General features: G+C 42.3%; 1 protein-coding gene across 3 annotated transcripts in view; it reads right to left on the reverse strand.

Annotated features, from left to right (window-relative positions):
* Positions 1 to 1,311: 1,311 nt before the first annotated feature.
* Positions 1,312 to 20,446, reverse strand: part of sgk1 (serum/glucocorticoid regulated kinase 1) — a 34,730-nt gene continuing 15,595 nt past the window's right edge. Inside the window, exons 3-13 of one of the 3 annotated variants that reach the window (XM_040125587.1) lie at positions 17,202 to 17,417; positions 13,485 to 13,548; positions 4,893 to 4,968; positions 4,598 to 4,673; positions 4,238 to 4,426; positions 3,993 to 4,124; positions 2,941 to 3,177; positions 2,731 to 2,826; positions 2,301 to 2,456; positions 2,104 to 2,193; positions 1,312 to 1,896 (exon numbers count right to left, since the gene is read on the reverse strand). In XM_040125587.1, coding sequence (XP_039981521.1) covers positions 1,729 to 1,896; positions 2,104 to 2,193; positions 2,301 to 2,456; positions 2,731 to 2,826; positions 2,941 to 3,177; positions 3,993 to 4,124; positions 4,238 to 4,426; positions 4,598 to 4,673; positions 4,893 to 4,968; positions 13,485 to 13,548; positions 17,202 to 17,417 — 1,500 coding nt within the window. In that variant the 3' untranslated portion in view covers positions 1,312 to 1,728. Of the gene's footprint in view, positions 1,897 to 2,103; positions 2,194 to 2,300; positions 2,457 to 2,730; positions 2,827 to 2,940; positions 3,178 to 3,992; positions 4,125 to 4,237; positions 4,427 to 4,597; positions 4,674 to 4,892; positions 4,969 to 5,084; positions 5,779 to 7,180; positions 7,276 to 13,484; positions 13,549 to 17,201; positions 17,418 to 20,446 lie in introns of those variants that run through there. The other 2 variants (XM_040125589.1, XM_040125588.1) reach the window with 2 other exon arrangements.

Consider the following 20,446-nt stretch of genomic DNA (forward strand, 5'->3'; position numbering starts at 1 on the left):
CACACACACACACACACACACACTGACACACTTGGACGTCACAGTCACTGTTGTGTAAGTCTGCTGACGCATGGAGGGTGGTTAAAGTCCATTCTACACTAATGTGGGACATTTGGCAGTGGCCAGTATCTCAAGCTCCTTCAGACCAGGACTGGTAAATGTTTACCATTTCACCTTCATTCTTTACATTTTTTTTAAATTTACTCTCTCACTTAAAAAATGCTTTGACGTGCTTATATACTGCTGACACTGTTGGATATTCACCGGCAATGTTAAGACAAGATTATGTAAAAATTACCTGCATATTTCAGACTAAAAGAAATTCAGTAAGACGAAGCCTTCTCATGTACAGGTAGTCAATTTATCAGTAATTAAAAACCAGTTTTTAAGGTATAATAAAGTTAAACTTTTATTGCAAACCAAACATGGTCACATAAATCTTAAACAATTTTACAATTTACAGTACATTTAACATGAATTGTTACATATACATATTTAAGCATACCTTTAGTCATTTCTTGTTCAATATACATTAAAACTAGTACACATAACTCCAAATATACAAACAAACTTAAATACCATCAAACTGCATTACAGCAATATTAAAATGGAATGTTCAGTTTCAATGTTGTCGGCCTGTCTGCAAGCCGCCGTTACATTTTTGTGAGGCGAATGGAAGACTATATGAGGGGGACACAGTTGGCAAGCAGGACTACACAGATGCCTCTGAACACATTACTCTCCTTCTCACCTAGCAGCAGTGCTCTCTCTTCCTCCCTCTGTATCAGCATTACCGTTATTGTTTCATGTGCATGTGAAGATATGAAACGTTAGTGGAGTTCCTACGTCAACACGGGTTAAAGACAGAACAAGTGTAGGATATTTAGCGCTACATCATTCCTCTCTGGCGACTTCACAAAAGAAAGAACAACAACGGGTGAAATGGTGACATTAAGGTTTGACACAGACAAAACCCAAAAGAGGAGAGTTCCGATGGAGAGAAGAAAATAAAGGCACCTTTTAGAGAAATAAAACGTCCCCCTCTGTAACATTCAGCTTCAAACAACTCCCTGTTCAAACACACAGAAAGGAAATGAGAAGATACTAAAGCACCAAAACGAATGTCATCTTCAAGCTACTCATTCAGACTCAACAGGCAGGTCCCCTTAGGTGGTGGACAGAATCTCAAAAGGGATAAGACGTTCGCTACATAGATGAAGATGGAATTCTTTTTCAGCGCAGGTACAGTACGGTCCAGCCTTCCTCTTTTGAGAAAAGGTGGCAGTTGGTGTGTGTGCTTGTCACTTGTGACTTCAGGGTTGGGGGCGCGGGGGGGGGGGCTTTTAAGCTGCCTGAGCTATGTGCAAAGGAACTCCACAGGTCAAAGATGGGCAACCGAAGGCGGAAGAGGGATGTTGGTTTGTGTCCGCTGTGGAAGGTTGAAGAATTTGTGCGTGGTCATCATCATGGTAAGATGGAGGATTACAACCCCAATAAGTCATTTTAATGGCAGGCATCCTCTTGAACCAAGTCTTCTTAAATGCATTCAGGAGTTGGAGAAATTATGGAAAGTACATGTGTACATTTTTGTAGATGCAGGGATTGGTTTGGAAATATCCATCATCCTGATGGGAAATGTAGGTTGGGGTCAAGATGCAGATCCATGGATACACCACAGTTCATGTCCTGTAAGTCTAAACTGGTGTCCGTTGAGTGACTGTTTAAATCCTATAGATAAGAGTCCATAGAAGGAGCATAGGAGAAGCCCACGAATGCCTCGGCAGCCTCTTTGATGCTGGCTGTGACAAGTGCACTGTCTGGGGAACAGCCGATGGAGCTGGGCACCGGCTCATCTGTGAACTCTGGATCAAAGTGCCGCAGGTCATTGGGTCCTGTCTGAGAGGCGGAGGGAGTGAAGGAGAGGAGAGACAACACGGGATTAGTCAGGCTGTAAAATACCAAGCCATAATTGGAAATGTTTTAATTCACAGCATGGATGCTCCAAATACTGAGGGCTAAAACAAGAGAGCAAGTCTACTATACGGTAGAAAATCCTCAGTTTTCCATCACCAGCACTTATTGGAGTATCAAAAAGAAACGTACCACGTTGGGGTTGAAGGGAGGGGTGATCTTCTTGCCATTTAGGTCATCCCAGTTGATGGGAGAGAAGAATACGTGGTTCTTAATTTCAATCTGGAAAAGACCCGAGTGAAAAAATAATTAAATGATGGACTTTAACAGAGATAATATGTAAGTAAGTATACAGATACACACATAGAATCACATAATCAAACACTTACAAAGTCTTCTGTGCAGCCCAGCCTCTTGGTCCGGTCCTTCTGCAGCAGGCCCTCCAGCAAGTGTCTGGCTGCGTTGGAAATGTTGGGTTTCAGCTGCAGTGGCTTGTTCAAGATGTTGTCGTACATCTCCGCCGTGTTACGGCTGTAGAATGGAGGCTGAGGAGGGACAAAAGGAAATGATAAGCATCTTGGCAGCGACAAAGGGCAAGGAATCCTCGTGACGAACACTGATTGTATCATTTGAAATCATGCATAGATTACGGTGCAAACACGTGGAACACAAATTATACCAGAGAACTGAATCTTTGTTATTCAAAATGTAGAGTATAACTCAATATTATACTATATGTTTGTAATGTTTAAGAATATAATGAGTTTGGGCTGTAAATTAACTATAAAATGGTGTAGTGTGAATGTAAATGTTACTCACCAGGCCATAGAGCATCTCATAGAGAACAGCTCCTAAACACCACCAGTCTACCGTCCTGTCATACGGCTGCTTGTGTAGAACCTCAGGAGCTAAATACTGTAGAGGGTAAAAGGCAGGGAGAAGTGGTAAGAGTTGCATACTGAATATTACAGAGTGCTGTCAAAGCACAGAAACAACAGAGATCAGTATCACTGGGGATTTCATCCTTACCTCTGGTGTACCGCAGAAGGTCGACGTGGTCCCGTTGGGTTCAATGTTCTCCTTGCACAGGCCGAAATCTGTGAGAATGATATGCCCCTGGGAGTCCAGCAGGATGTTCTCTGGCTTAAGGTCTCTGTAGACAATGTTGAGGGAGTGGAGGTAGCCCAGGGCGCTGGCGATCTCTGCAGCGTAGAACCTGGCTCTGGGCTCAAGGAAGCAGCGCTCTCTCTGTAGGTGGTAGAACAACTGGAAGAAAAAAAAAAAAACAGGAGACAAGCGAGCAAAGGTTATTCATAAGTCTATCATTTTTCTTATGGCTATCTACAGAGGCTCTGAAATTAAAGAGACAGAAAGACATGTGCAGAGATAGGAAATTAGTACAAGAAACAACAACAATAAAAGGACAGATACAGAGACAGAAAGGAAACTAGATAGGAGGAAATAAAGAGGCAGGAAGGCGACAGCTTAAAAAGCTTGACAAGGGAAGACAGATGAAATGAGGATCAAAGGTGAAGTTAGAGACCAGTGGGATGGAGAGAAAAAAGAGGGGAAGAAAAGAGAAAGGGGAGAAGGAGAGTAAATGCGTCCTGTTTCCTGATGAGGGCCATATTTAATCAGCACTGTCTTTGCTCGTCCAACAATCACAGGAAATTAGCTAGATTAGACACACACTGAGTCTGAACGGCGCTGCTAATTTTGGCCCCCCGAGTCTCTCCGGCTGTCCCAACCCACCCCATGATTTCCTGAGAGGTGTTTCCTTTAGTGAAAGAAAGAGAAAAAAGAGACTGAGAGCGACGGCCTCTATTCTACTTCTCATGACAGGATATCCCCTCTGTCTGTCTCTGTCTCTGCATCGTCTTTATGTCTGATTATGATTCTGATTTTACAGGCCGTGTCCACTATCTCCCTTCCCTTTCTCTTTCAGCTATATCCATCTTACGTTTTCCCCTTTCCTCATTCAATCAACTCCTGCTTTAAGTAGCTCAGCTTCTCCCCTCTCCTTTTTCATCTCTGCTTCATATCCGCTTTCTTTTCTGGCAGCAGTTTGGCAAGTAACTCACCTCTCCTCCATTGATGTAGTCCAAGATGAAGTAGAGTTTGTCCGCCGTTTGGAAAGAGTAGTGCAGGCCCACCAAGAACGGGTGCTTGACGTTCTTTAGCAGCACATTCCTCTCTGACATGATGTGTTTCTCCTGAGGGACACAAAGAGCAGGGGTTAAAGATGTTGACGAGGACTCACCTTTTGTGGCATGAGTTTGTGTGGGGGTGTGTTTCCAGCCGAATGCCTGTGTGCAAGTGCATTTACCTCCTTCTTCTTGAGAATGGCCTTTTTCTGTAAGACTTTGACTGCGTAGAACTGGTCATCGGTGCGGTGGCGTGCCAGCAGGACCTTGCCGAAGCTGCCCTTGCCGATCACCTTGAGGAAGTGAAAGTCGCTGGGTTTGGCTGAAGGGTTGGAGGATGGACCGAGGTTGATCTGTTGGGATGGACTGGGCTGTGAGAAGGGGAGCGGAGGAGAGAAACATGAGGAAGTTAGAGCCATAAAACAACTTCAAAATGTATGGTAAACATGTTAACAGAGGAAATGTTTGTGCGTCTCTGCATTTATCACAGTTTCAACAAAAGGAGAAGCACACAATTCAACGTTTAATGCAAATATACTCACAGGAGGAGAGGGGCTTGTGTTCATGAGCTCAGGATCCTGAGGAGGACTTAAGTTCAGAATAGACTGAACCTCGGGACTGCAAAAACAAAGATTTCAAACTTAGTTCATCTAATAAGAAAGCATCAAAAGTATCCTTAATTGTCTTTCTTTAAAATGTTTGAAATAGCTGATCTAGGAGTCACGCTAAGTCACAAAGTGTCTCCAGTGGACAGATAACCGGCTTTTCTGCTTGTGTTTCCCAATGTTTAGTCCTCCAGCGAATGCAGAACAATAACATGAGTCAGATGCTACTCACTGCTTGCAGGCGTAGGAGTTTGTGGCAAACTTCTGAATTAAGTCGTTCAGACCCATCCTCTTCTGTTTCATAAAAGCTGCAAGGAGAAAAACAGAAAAAAGAAAGAATATTTAGATTTTTAAATAAAAAGCAAAACGTTGTCCAACCATGTCATGAAGAATCATCGCAAAATGTCCAGTAATGATGCCATACCAGTGACTAAAGCCACCAGCCCTCTAGACTTCGAGTAAGTCAGGACAGGCTTCTCTGTTTCTGTTTTGACCGTCATGATGCGATGAGTTGAACAGCAACTCCGCGCTCGTCAACAGCCCAAAGCCAAAATATGACTATCTTGCTTTTGGCTCTTGTTTTTATAACAGGCCAGGAGGAGGGGAGAGAGGCCGGCCGGGAGGAGGGCGGAGCTGCCCCCCCCCTCCCCCCGATGGGCGTGATCCCCTGCAAACACTCTGTTCTTGTAAACGGAGGGTGATCGATCCCCTTCTCGACAAATCAGAGGCCGTTGCGCTCCCGGCGCGTCATAGCCGCACCTCAAGATGTGCTTGCGTCAAAAAAAAAGGGGGAAAAAAGGGCTTTGCCTCCAGTCGCCGAAAGCCCGGGCCTGTACTATTTGCACACATGTTTGCGCAACACCATGGCAACTTTACTAAACATCAAATGTGTCACACAGTCCGAAAAACTGTCATCAAGACAGCAACTTTCCACAAAGCTGCAGAGACCGATCGCACGGGCGGATGACATCCAGCTGTGCCCTGGCTAAGTAACACATGACGGCACTGCCTGCTCCAGGGGTACAGAATAAACAGCGGGTTGTGCACATGAAGTGAAACTGCTCAAGATAGTTGTTGTGTTTCTTGATTTTTCTCCGAGCTCGTGTTTATTACACACACACACACACACACACACACACACACACACATATATATATATATACTGTATCCACGCTCCCTGGCTAAACCCCTTGAGTATGCAAGTATGTCCCGTAAAAATAATCTTATAGCCTCCTAACCGGGCTTATCAGCTTCACTTGTTTGGCTACTTCTCAATTAAAAGGGGCCGGGAGTGACGCAGGTCAGCCATACAAAGGAGGGGAGGGAGAGCCTGGGCCGGGGGAGGCCAGATGCCAAGAAAAAGCCGACGGTAGTGGAAAAGTACAGACCGAGGAACTCCTGCATGCATCCAACTCGAGCCAGAAAAAAAAAACAAAAAAAATGGAGAGAGCTCGGACCCACCGGTAAGCCTGTCGGAGCAGTCAAAGCACTTCAGTGTGATGTTCAAGAATAAGTATAATGTGGGAAAGTGCCACTCTGCGCTGCGCTTTGGCCGCTGGCACACGGAGGGGCCGGGCGTTGCTCGGTCGGGTACGGTTATGTAAGGCACCTGGTTCAGGTTTTCCGACCACGCATCCGTGGAGCGAGAGTATGTGAGGCGATATCGCCTGCGGAAGGCCAACTCCACTGAGAACAGAGCCCTTGATAGCCGTGTGTGAAAAGGAAGCCGCGGCGAAAGTCCCGAATGAAGTAACTGCCGCCGCACAATTTCGAAACACTTCAAGGAAAAAGGCAGATGGGGGGAATAATGCAAGCGAGCAGCTGCACAATACAGTACACTGTAGGTAAACTGTTGCACAACGCAAACTGCATTAAAAAAAAAAAAGACTTGCGTAAATCACACACACACACACACACACACACACACACACACACACACACACACACACACACACACACACACACACACACAAAACAACTTTGTAAATCTTATCTCAACTGCATAATCGATACTCATCAGATTCGGTTTCCCTGGCAAACAAACGAACCTTTCATATCTGAAGGAGTTCTCATTTTGACCGTCCGACGCCGCCAGGGTTCAACAAGTTGCAAAAGAGAGTTGCCAAGGTTTCACTGGCACTTTTTAACGGACCCCCACCCCACCCACCCACCATCCACCATCCACGGGGCATTTCCATAGATAGCACCATCATAAATCCCGGTAACGGGATTATGGGGTGAATGGAGCAACCCCCCCCCCCCCCCCCCGTAAGTACGTCTGCCACCCGGTGCTGTCTCCCCAAACACAAAGTGGGCTGGGAGCTAGAGCTTTACCCTTTACCAAAGCAACTACAGTGATCCCAGTAGGCCGGTCACTGCAGAAAACACCATTCATTCTCGAAATAAGACCATTGCCGGCCTCCAGTTTCCTATATGAGTAATATAGGAGGGTCACAAAGATTCGGTGCGACTGGATAAATCCTTCGCTGTCGCTCTCAAACGAATATGCAGCCTACTTACACGTCACCGCGGTCGTTTTGTCTTTCATGGGGATGCTTTTAATGTCCCGAGTCACAAGAAGGAGAGAGGCTTTGGGCTCCTCGGCAGGGAGGCAATAGAACTACACCGCAATCTTCTTCTTGGAGAGTTTCATCAGGCAGACCCCCCCCCCCACCTTTCTTTTCGGGGCGGAGACATCCCGCCTCTATATCCTTCCACTCTGCAGCTTTGTGTTTCACGCAAGGTTGGACGAGCTCTCCTCGGGGCGGGGGATACGATGCCTTCAAATGCTCCTCATGAGCCCCCCCCCCCCCACAGTTCAAGTTCAGCCACCGGAAATGTGGCGATAAACTTTTATGCAAGTACCGATGAGCAAAATTTACAAATAAGAGGTTTATTTATGCATTCGTGCAGCAACCCCCCCACCCTGCAACGACACGGATTGAATGGTACAAGCACATGAAACTGGTGGATTTTTTTTTTTTTTAGCCCAATATTTAGTTTTATGTGCCCTGTAAAATAAAAGGAAGGACTCGAAATGCTGTTTGTCCATAAACACATTATGCCAGAGAAGGCCGGGATCGTCATGTTGAGTTAAAAAGTAACACAGACTTGGAAGTTCACCTTAAGTCAAAGTTGGCAGCTGCCAAGAAGTTAGGGCCATATTAATAAACCCTGTCTCTTGCTGAATTGCTCTCCCAACTATTTTGTGCGTTTGTGTATACAGCCAGGTATTTTTTCAGAATAGTGTTTGGCAGACTTTAATTTATTTTAGTGATAGTCTTCTTTTATATTGTTGTTTGGCTTTTTGATTAACAGTTTTACTATGTAATATAGTTTTATATTTTTTATATATAAAGTTGTATTTTGTGGGTATATATTTCCTGTGTTTTGGTTGACTAGGATGGGAGTGCTATCATTTTTTTTGTGGATGAATAAACTGAATCTTGGAACCTTTTGCGTACAGCTTCTTAAAACCAAAAAAAAATAAACCCACCCTGTTTTCAACTGTAACAGATTATTCTACACCTTTATTTATTCTGGGAGGTTCCACTGAGAGCAATGCTCTTATCTTTAGGAATGCCTTGGTCACTCTCACACAGTTGCACCCATTCACTCCGGGAAGCTGCCCAGTACAGCCACAGTTTGATCCACTGGCCACCCTGAGTGTTATTCGTTATTCGACTGTGGAAACGCAGAGCAAAGACAAAGACAAGCAGCGATTAACACTCATCCACAAATTACACAGAGCCGGGAAGATGGCTGTGTATGTGTGCGTGTGTGAGAGAGAGTGTCTGGAGTCTATTTGTCCTGACCCCCGTCCTCCATCGGAGAAAACTCGTTGTGTGGTTGCATTTGTGACTTTGCGGTTTTTAAAAATAGCCTCAACTTTTTACTGCTGTCTCTGGTTCTCCCTTAACCCAGGTCAAATCCATTATTAATCTGTCCCCCACAGCCACCTGATGCACGCACGCACACACACACTAACACACTCACACACACACACACACACACACACACACACACACACACACACACACACACACACACACACACACACACACACACAAACATACGCAGAGCTGGAGGGCAAAACAAACCTGCAGGGAGTCTGGCAGAAAATGCACACACACAGACACACACTCACACACACACACACACACACACACACACACACACACACACACATACACACAAAAACACACTTTCTGAAATAGAAAAAGAAAGGGCACATCAGGTACCCCCTGAATTCCCTCAAGGTGGCCAACATGCCCCTCCCTCACTGCGCCACCAAGAACTCTCTGCAGTTTGTTAGAAAAAGATATTTCTCCTCCAGACACCAAAGGTTACTGCACAGTAACGGTGCCATCCCTCAGCGTGCATTCATATATCTCAAAACTGACACCACAGAAGCGATCCGTGTGGGACGCAAAACCGACATCTTTTATCAGCAGTTGAAAGCGTCAAGAGCCAGACGAGTGAAACCTTGTACATCACATATTGCTCTCTCAAAAGAGAGCCGTGAGAACATAAGGAAAGCACATACTGGCACAGAAAAAGTGTTGACCTTGAAAACTTGCGGGGTTTTTTTTTTTTTTGGCATACAGACTTGTCCTAGAAGGGAGAGCTTAAAAACTGTAGTCGTGAGTACTTAAAAAAAGGCGATGAAGAAGACATTACGTTACCTGGGCTGGGGTGTAAGCACTGCTCTTGTGTCTGCATCTGTGGTGATAGCCCAGAGATGAATGAAATGAGACAGAAAACAGTTGAAAAGAAGATGAAGAGAGAGGAAGAAAATGAGAGAGAGAGGGAGCGATACTAAGAAAAGCTCCGCACTGTGTTTTTCCTCTCTGGTCCTCTTTCCCTTCTGGATTTACAGGCTGCTCAAGGCTCGGACCATGAACAAGAGGAGGCTCCACAATACTCAAGCTGTGTGTTTTACAGCCATTCTATGTGTGTGTGTGAGAGAGAGAGAGAGAGAGACTTGTACATTATGTAACCCCCTATAGGCAATGTCATCTTGCCTAAGCCAGCATTGACACTCAAACACACACACACACACACACACACACACACACACACACACACACACACACACACACACACACACACACACACACACACACACACACACACTCCGGGGGCCATTTCATGAAAGGACAGGAAGGGGTTCACTGCTGTGTCAGAAGGGTTGAGGTGCAGCATATTAGAGTTGTAGTATAAACACATACAAACACACACAAGCACACACACACACACACACACACACACACACACACACACACACACACACACACACACACACACACACACACACATATGCGCCCTCAGCCCACCCACCTACAGTGTACCCACACATACACAAAGACCAGCACATGCCCATATTCACGCTGTCTCCGGCAGATGACATCCATCCATGAAGTCCGTTCATGTCTGTCATCCCTCCATCTTGTAATGTCCGTTCTCTGTGCTGGGGATGATGAGTGTGTTTGTGGCTATAGTTGATCTGGTGATGAATGTGAATGAGCCTCAGTGGTGAGGAACCAAATGACACCGTTACATAAAGGCCTCGGCTATTCAGAGAGGACAGCTAGGCTTTTATTTTGCCACTGGATACGGTGAACTGTCAGTGTGTGTGTGTGTGTTGGGCCTGCTTGGCTAGCTAGTTTACCAAAGAGTAGCCTACTATATCCCATGAGTAAGCTTCCGATGAATTAATTCCAATTAACTGTGAGGATAACTTGTTGTCAGTGCAGAGCAGGTCATGCGGAAATGATAGAAATTTTCTATTGGCAATGAATGGCTGCCTAACTGGGTTATAATGGAGCAGTTTGTTTAAGGATTTTCCTCTGGAAATCAGCAACTGTTTATAGACTGAACACAGCCAAACTTTTTCACAACTTTGTCTCTTTTTTTCTCAGGGATAAATTCTGCATTGCTGTTCTTTTCAAGAAACACTGTAAAAGTTGAGGAAATTATAAGGCACTTACGAATCCATAAAACAAAGCTTTAAAGTGTATTGTAGTGCTCCTATTTTTGAAAGAACTCTTTTGGGATTTAAGCATTTTTGGGGCACTTTTATGCCTTTATTAGATAGTGACAGTAGAGAGATAACAACGGATGAAGGGTGAGAAGATGGACAATGTCATACCACAAAGGTCCCCCGCAGGACATGAAATGGGATGGATGCATTCTTCACCTCTAGGCCAACAGGACACCCGAAGAGTGAGAACAGTTTTGCATAGAGAAGACATTGTGGTGCATCCTCAATTTTTTAGTGGGGCCGTATGAGGGTGAGGATAAGGCTTTTGGATCAAGGCTGGATTTAGGGTGCGCTTGTGAGGGTCAAAAATGGGTTGGAGGGACAGGGAGTACATTACGTCATTGGCAGTCCTGCCTCTGAATGCAGTGCACAAAGCCAAATCATATAGTATAGTATATAAATCGTATATATATCAAAGCACTTGCTGTACATCTTCAGGGTATAATGGCAACACACATGTTCAGAAAAATCTCCTCAAAACTGTCTCTGCTTTAGGGATGCTCTTATGGATTCTATGCATATGTTGGTGTTGTATTGTATGCATGTGTGCGTGATTTGCGTAGGTGTGTTTGCCTGTGAAGCCGTGAAGGGCGGGTTGACACAGGTGAGCCATGCATCATGAATGGTGGGAGAGAAGAGTAATTAACCGCTTCAGAGAAGGATCTGTTGATAGTATTTTGTGTCACTGAGTACAAAAGAGTAGAGCTGGCGATAGCACGCAAACACAAACTCGGGCTTAGTAATCACACGTTATATGAACCTGTTGGCAGCTGAGAAAGAAAAGCACTGTAGGTCTGTGTGTAAATGCTAATTAGCTGCACTTGAGCAAGTTGATGAACGCACTAATGTGGTTTAATAAGGGTATCCTCGGCAGATGCTTTGTTACATAAGACCACTCTGTACTTTTTCCACAAGAACACAGACATGGTTTGCTGTTTGCTCCTCTGTAAACTTAGAATTTCAAACTCTACTCCCTATAATCATTGGTACTGGATCTATACCTCGCGCTCCGTTGCTCTCAGCTGCTCCTTGTGTGACACACATCGCTGCAACACTGTACATGACTGTGATATGTGACACTCTAAAGCCACTAATTGCTGAACTTGGAACGACAGGGTGTAGCAGCATCACGGCCGAGGCCACAGGAACAGCTTGTCACCAGCTCGGCTAATTGCTTGGGTTTCTCTCCGAAAACTCCCACAATTAACGAGCAGACTACTCCCAGCAAAAAATATTTTCGTCAGAACAGGGTTCTTGTCACATTGCTCTCCTGAAGATGTTCCAGCAGGCAGCAGGTACCTGCAGATCTGCCACAAAGTGTTCGACTATTCGACAATTCCTCTTTATACTGCCCCTTTACCTATACATTACACATTTGTTAGTTTAACAGATAAAGACTTTGTAAAGAAATTGTAATGAGGCTATATAAAATATGTTGCACTGTTATAGATTAAACTACCCTCACTTAATGCGTAAGTAGCACTAGCAATAACAATCCAATAATATAATGTATAATAGTATAACACTCAAAGGGGCAAGACTAATTTTACTTTTGATTCTTTAATGAAATACTTCTACTTCAGTGACATTTTAAATACATAACTTTACTTGTTATGAATGATTTTTATATTGCAGTATACTTAAGTAAAGAATCTGTATACTTCTTCCACCACTGGTGACAAGAATGTGCATACTATCCAAGAGCGGAAATGAATGGTTCCTATGTGGAAAAGCAAAGTAATGTTATAGCAATGCAATGCATTAGTAATTACAATATTTTAAATGATAGTTTTGGTCTACTAATTATTTACAGTTAAAAATCAACAGAATTTGACATTTTTCTGAGTTTAAAATGAAAAAAAGTTAAAGTTTTTTTGCTGATAATTATTTAATGTTGAGCACAAATACACAGACACACAGACACACACACACACACACACACACACACACACACACACACACACACACACACACACACACACACACACACACACACACACACACACATAATTACACTCACGTGAACAGCTCATGTCTGCAAGATTCCCAGCAAAGGTAAAGGTACCAATAAAAAAGCGATTAGATAAGATCTATGCCCAAATGTGACACATGCACAGATTGTGCCCTTTGGATTGGATGATTGCTTTGTGGCACATAAAATGGGCATGATGGAAAATTAAAGTACAAACCAATAAAACAATAGTAAACCAATTCTGGACTATCGCCCAGTGGAACACATGTAAGCAACAAGCACAGAAACATACACAAATATTTCTGCTGCAGTGAAGTTTTAACCAGGGAAGGTCAATGTATCATATGAATGATGATCAGTCCTGTGTATTGTGCATGTAACTACTGTTTTGCCAGATTCCACAAAACAACAAATAGTAATCTTGGTATATGGACAACAGTTATTATCCTGTTTAGAGGTTGGATTAGAGGGCTGAGTGGTGAGGTAAGGTAACGTTGCAAAGCGTGTGTGGACAGGCTGAATCATTTTTTCCCATAGCCAGCGGGTTTGGAGGGCAAGGAAACAATGCACAAGAGAAAAATAGACTAGAGAATGACTGGTAGAAGATAATTTTGGATTGATGTTGAAAATAAACAAAACTGCAGATAATAAAAAGAAATAACCGAGGGGTGACAGAGCGAGGTGATGGAGAAAAATAACAGAGGAATAAGAGTTTGTGCAGTCGTAGTATGAAAGATGGATGGAAAAGAAGGAAAGATGGGAGGTAGTGGAAGAATACAAGTCAACAGGCTTAGCTGGTGGTGACTTACTGTTGTCGCCAGGGCAACAGTAGCTGTCTGGGTCTGACTCATTGTGGTAGTACAGGTCCATCGCCTGGGAGAGAAATAATGCATTACTTAGTAAAAACAATTAAAACACTCAAACAACAGAGACAAGCAAATGAAAAGCTGGACGTATTTTATTACGGCCTGGTGATGTACAGAATACAGATTTACCTCAATGCAGGAGCTGTGTTCAATTCCATGATATAGTATACATACTGAGTTAAAACCACTTGTAGAAAACGAAGCAAAATGCTCATGGAACTGTATTTAGGGAAGCATACATTGTTGATGCATTTACACACAACGTCAGCGTTTCAGACTTTGTATCCAATCCTGCAAATCCAGTTTTGGCAGTTTTCTTGTTTGAATTCAGTTGAGTTCAGCTCAGTTGTAATAGGTGTTAAACATCTAGAGGAAGTTCCCATTAGATGAACTCAAAAATATGGGCTGGACGAGGTACAATCTAGACCGGTGGTTTCCAGCCTAGGGATTGGGACACAAGACAAATCTGAGGGTTTAAATGATTAACAGGTAAGGAAAGTAGAAGGACCATATTTTTGCTACACCAAATCATGTTTGAATTTTTCTTTTTTCTTTTTTTATTTTCTTCTAATCATTTTTTTTTACTGTGAACAACTAGAAAAATGTAACCCTTAACAGTTAGTTGTGTGAAAGAATAAATGAAAAAATTGGTTTGTTTTAAACAGTTCCATGCTTATATATTTTTTTTCCTAACCTAGTTTAGATGAAACTGCACTCACATCCGTATCGGTTAGGGTTAGGGATAGGGCTTCAGCTGTTCTGTCGCGGCTTTCGTTATATGGCAGTGGCCGTGGTTTAATCTAAAATGGGTTGGAAAAATGACAGACGCCGGTTACACGCCAAAAAGTTTGGAGATCATTGATCTAAGCTGCTTTTCTTAGCTCCAGAAGAGTTTTGGCATACAGTGAACACTTGAGTTATGACCTTTTTGAATGGCAGCACGCTAAATCAGCATTTTCCCAAAACCATTGGTTGCCAACCTAGACTGGTTCATGCCCCGGTTTCAGTTGGTTACCCCCTTTTGAAATGTTTTAATGAAGCTGAGTGTCCATGGTGAGACTGCCCTAAATCACTTGGGGTCCTGCGTTGAATGTTGTGAGAAACCTCTGCTCTATAAAATGTCAAGACTATACTTTAGCGAGACGCCAGTTTGAAACTGATCTTACTCAACTTGGGGTTGAACAGCACATCTGCTTCATTCTTATTTACCCCCCTAATATACAGTAAACCAATGTATTGTATTTTCTAAGATTATAATGTATTTTTATGTAAAATCTTAATCTGAAAAATAATGAATTACTGGAACCTTAGATAAGTAAAAGAAGTGGACTGGAAAATATAATATTTCCCTCAACATGTATTGGATTAGAAGTATCTTGTGCCATTAAGTACAAGTACCTCAAAACTGTACTTAAGTAAAGCACTTGAGTGAACGTACGTTCTCTTTATCACTGCACGTGCAAGTGGAGTTGGGTGTTTGTGTTTGAGTATGAGAGTTGATCTTTGACTTGCCTCATTTGATTATATAGGTCAATAAAGGACTCCTGTATGTGGCTAAAAGGCTCAGAAATATGCGAGTAAACACATGCATGTATGTCTCAATAGCAGTTACTTAAGTCTGTCCCACTTCTCCTTTTCATATACAGTAACAGTATAATTGGCAGCTGTCACAGGACCAGCAGCATTTGCATCTCGGGACATTCCCAAGAAACTGCACTGTCGTGTCAGATATTAGTATTTCAAGATGTCGCTGTCAGTCATCAACTTTTCAAAGTGGCTCTGTTAAATACAGTCTTAGCCTAGTTTGCTATTCCATGCGACAGCTCTGAAAACTTATCGCAGCTCTCAGTATTCTCCCATGGGTGTTTTCTGAGAAAAAGACAAGCTGAGGCATGTGCGTGTTTGTGTTTGTGTGTGTGTGTGTGTGTGTTTGTGTGTGCTTGCGTGTGTGCATGAGTTGTTTCAATCTCATCAGTTTGTTTAAACATTCAGAGGCGCTGCTTTCAACAGTCTGCCTATCATGCTGGTCATTTCATCTCTGTATAAGTCTTAATATAACTGACAGTAGCCTCGTCTATCTATCTTTTCCTCTCAGATACACTCATACAAACACACACACACACATACACAGACGTATCACTTGCTGTTCATTCCCCCTCATCCCATCAGCATCTCTCTACAGTCAAAATTACTTTTCCATTCATGCCCCTTTGTCCTTTCCCCTTTAGTTTGCCTCACTTCTGTCATGTCCTTCCTCTGTTGTACTTCAGATTTTTTATTGAGATCTGTGAGGAGATCTGATGGAGTCGTATCCATAGTAATGGTGAATCTAGGCTTTCTGTTCATTAATATTTCATGGTGGACAGAAAGTGTGGCTTGTTCTAGCAGAGGCAAAAAGGGATAGAGGAAGGAATAGTTTTTGTCTTTGTAAGGGTCAAGGAGAGCTAGAGGCGTTAATGACTTAACTGTGAGTCAGAAGATAAAGCTCATTTTACAGCAAAAAGGCTAGAAGTGTTTTGATTTTTACCACTGAACAAATTAGTACATTTTCTCTTGGTGTTTTTCTTTGGTTTGTATCCATGAAAACACAAGGGAAATAAAAGAAAAATGCAAAAGTATGAAGATGATTTAATGAATCATAATTTTACATATTTTGATTTTGTGTTTTAGGAAATAGCTGAATTACCTTTAAAATCAAGTTGGGTTAAGCCACTAAACTGTTAATGGTTTCTTATAACATAAGACAGTATTTTCCCAGACATGTTTTTGACAATGTCGTCTGGTAGGAGTGCAGAAAAGGTGCAAAGCAACTAAGATGCAGAGAAAACTATTAAATATTACCTTGTGCTACTGTTAGTCTGTTACACATATGCCTGAATAGTACTTTTAAATGTGGATTCTCTTTCATTTGCCTAAACTGATTCATTTTCTTGTGCTCCGTCAATTTTCTAATAACAGGAACAGAAAGATTAGGAATGATGGAAAGCTACAAGAAAGTACTACAAGTACTGCTACAAAGGTGGATCATGTTATATTGAATACCAATCAGCACTATTGGTCCACAACAAAAGTGGTGTCGCAGTCAGCACTTTTTCCTTCAGTGAACAGTTTCAAAATCATCTGTGGCCAGACTTGAGGTGAATCAGAAAAGAAAAACTGTGCATAGAGCAGCATTCATTCAAATCATGTCAACATACGCTGTACGCAAACTGTACCACTCAAGGAGACCGTAAGTGGAAATTAACAGTTAGTGATGGACAAACATATGACGGTGTGTAGCGTTTCCTGTAATAACTAAGTTACATCAAACATAAAATCCATGACATGTTTTCCCCTAACACGTATTTTCATTATTTTTTCAACTGCCAGTTAGTGTTATCATATAATTAACCATTTGTTGTAAAACATGGAATTGCTTACCCTACATCACCCAGAGAAAACAGAGTGAAAACAATTTTTAATTGTATGTTGCTAACATCTGTTGTATAATATAACAAGACATTATAATAAGACATTACCAATCCATAATTTCCCTAGGGATTTCCCGAACTCCCCCATCAAGGACACCTGGAAGTCCCCTGCTTTGTGGTCCGCGGATTACTGTAATAAATTAGTGTTTGCTACCTGTAATTTAATTAGCTGCAGACAGAATGAACTTGCCTGTGTGCGTTGGCGTGGCTGCCAGATATCCTCCAGGGCGTAGCTGATGTAGGGTCCACTGCAGATGGAGCACTCCAGCATGACAGGGCTGGCCAGGAGGGGCGAGGCGTGGATCCCCCAGGACTGACAACCTCCGAGATGGACGTCTGACTCTGCTTCTTTCTGCTTGCCCATACCATCGCCATGATGGCGAGCCAGCATCTTCCACTTCCTGACCTGTAGATCAATCATGCTTTGCATTAGGCCAGTAAAGTTTAAAACCAAATATGTGGAATAAATGCCTCAGTGCCTCTGGGAACAGGTCACATGCTTATCGGCTAAACAGACTAACATGTAATCATACCCATAAGCACAGAACCAACAGTGAGTCTTACTTTCAACCCAAACCTCTAGTGGGACTTTTGGTTGAAATGTCATGAATGACATGCTCATACTGTTGAGGTCTTTTAATACACTTATCATACAAAAAAAAAAATCTTAATTATGTCTAATTATGTCTTTCCCTTGGAGTGCATATTATTTCAGTAGTCATTTATATTTTAATACAAGAAAGGCTTTTAAAGAGTGACAGGGGTCATTTTAAATAAAGTAACCGATGAACAAAAATACAAAGACATGACAGAGATTAAGGAAAAAAATATGTACTGTAGGGTCTAGAGCGTACTTATATGAGTCGTTCTAATCCTTCAAAAAGGTCAAATTTCATAAAAAGCAGGAATCAAGATCAGCTAACGAATTACTACAGCTAGAGTCAACATCATCACTTTAGAAGTAAAACATTTGAGGCATTGCCCAAGAGGCAGTGAGTGAGTCAGGCTCAGCCTTAGCAGGAGTCTCGGGGCATGTGACAGCCGCACAGCGACACACTCTTCTCTCCTGAGAACAATTTTACCACAAATTCCTCTTCACAGTTATCATTTGGCGTGTGACTTGCGACACTGACAGAATACATACCACGGACGTAAAACACAAATACCCTTAAAGCACAAACACACAGAGGAGAGAGAGAAGGTGTGAGGGATAAATATACCATACAGGGGACAATGGAAGGTAAGGTCAAGGTGCACATACTTCTTGAGGTAAGAAAATTGCTTAGATGGATGTGTTAGTGACCCAGAATGGCTGTTATGTAAGGTAAATGTTGTCCTTGGCACACAGAGTAGACAGGTTCAGTGACTGCAGCCATTTCAAATGAGTCTAATCAAGGCCTCTATCAGTGGCTGCTGCTCTGCTGGGCCTCTACATTACCACAACTTGGCATGGGGGAATGTGTGTGTCTCAGATTGTGTGTGTGCCTGTGTGTTTGAGTCCAAACTTGCAACATGGCAGGAAACTTTCCCTGTGTGTGAATGGTTGTTCCCTTGACTAAAATCATAGCTCGGTGCTGGAGGGACAGAATGGATCCAGACAATTACAGAAGATGTCAAGTACACTATATTAATATTTAATATTCTGTCATAACAATGTGTGTGTGTGTGTGTGTGTGTGTGTGTGTGTGTGTGTGTGTGTGTGTGTGTGTGTGTGTGTGTGTAAGAACCACCTTTATCTGTGTCTGCTACAGAAATTTAATTGCCAGATATTGTTACAATGTCATTTAGCTAAACCTGAGAATAAAAAAAAAAAACTGTCTACGTGTTAAAGGAATAGTTCCACATTTGGGGAAATACTGGGGGTAATACCATCACCTCTAGACCTCACAAATGAACACATTATATCCCGTGGGTTGTTATGGTTCAGTTTTTGGACAGATTAAACAAACGTTAATTCTTGAACCTTTATTTAACCAGTAAAAAACACGTTTGGAGCTAGAATCAGCAATCACACCTTCAAAATAATAATGATAATCATAAGCAATTTCATAGTCCAAAAATATTATATAATTACTACAGTTATAGCTTAATGGATTTTAGTTTTTCATCAAAATGCTGTAATTTACTTTGCTCACTTTCAGTTTATTACAACACAAATGATAAATGTATGATTTTATTTCCCTAATTGTTCTGTTCCTCTCAATTTACATTACCAGATTTTTCACATCTTGCATACTGATTCACATCTTTATCTTTTCACCTCAAGTGCATATATGTATTTACGTACAGTATTTACTGTTAACTTTAAATTATAATCAAGAAAAACGTCTAGGACAGAGATGAGGTGTCTCTGTGTGTTTGTGTGCATCGGTCATAAAGATGCTTTCTCTAAGAAACATTTCATCATAGTTATGCATGTACAGACCCATAAACTGCTCTTTATTAGGCAGAGCTGTACATGTTTATCATGCAGTTCATCATCCATTATTGTATGGCCTCTTACTGAACCTTGTCCCAGAGAAGGTGCCATGCATTCTTTCAGTGGCTAAGAAAATATGTGCACAGGAAGTACAACACACACACACACACACACACACACACACACACACACACACACACACACACACACACACACACACACACACACACACACACACACACACACACACACACACACACACACATATGTGCATAACATGTCCAGACTCCCCTTCCTCTTAACCCCTTTCCATGCCCTTTGACCTGGTTTTGTGCTACGGCGCTTTAAGACAGTCCTGCTATTATTTAGGTTACATCAGGCCTCTCCTCTAAGATCGGTTATTTCACCTCATAAACTCGGGATGTAATATAGTCCAGGGAATTTCTCATACTAAGGCCAGGATGTACACATCAGCCACAGTCTTGTAAATCAAACAATAAAAACATCACTTGCACCACATCCAGACTTCATCAAACCCCTATCCTCTTTGCCTCCTCACTGACCTCTTTAACTGCCCCTTGCCTTTGCCTTTGCCTGTGTTAAACAATGTTTTAGTCACTTACAAAGTTATGTAAAAACCTTCACCTAAAGATTTGCCCTTTACTGTCATACAGTAGATCTAGCCATAAACAGTGCAGCTCTGGAGCCACATAAGGCTTTAAACAACTTTTTTCACATATGCAGTAGTAAACAGGCTTTGGTGTGCTCCCCTTTACGGTTATAGGGTTAGGTTTGAGTTCTTGATTGTTTCATCCAATGACTTTACAAAAAGGGTAAGGCACTGGCTAATAATACGATAAGTGGCTCGCACACTGTGCAGTTCCTTGTAATTGGACATTGAACAGTAACAACTGACTGTTAAAAGTTTACCATGGGCTGAATACGTTTTTTAAAATGACTCAGGTAAAGCTAAACCAACTGTTAGTTGATTCCTTGTAGTTTTTAGAATTAAGCAC

Source organism: Xiphias gladius, chromosome 4 (assembly GCF_016859285.1).
Source record: "Xiphias gladius isolate SHS-SW01 ecotype Sanya breed wild chromosome 4, ASM1685928v1, whole genome shotgun sequence".
NCBI classification, from domain to species: Eukaryota; Metazoa; Chordata; class Actinopteri; order Istiophoriformes; family Xiphiidae; genus Xiphias; species Xiphias gladius.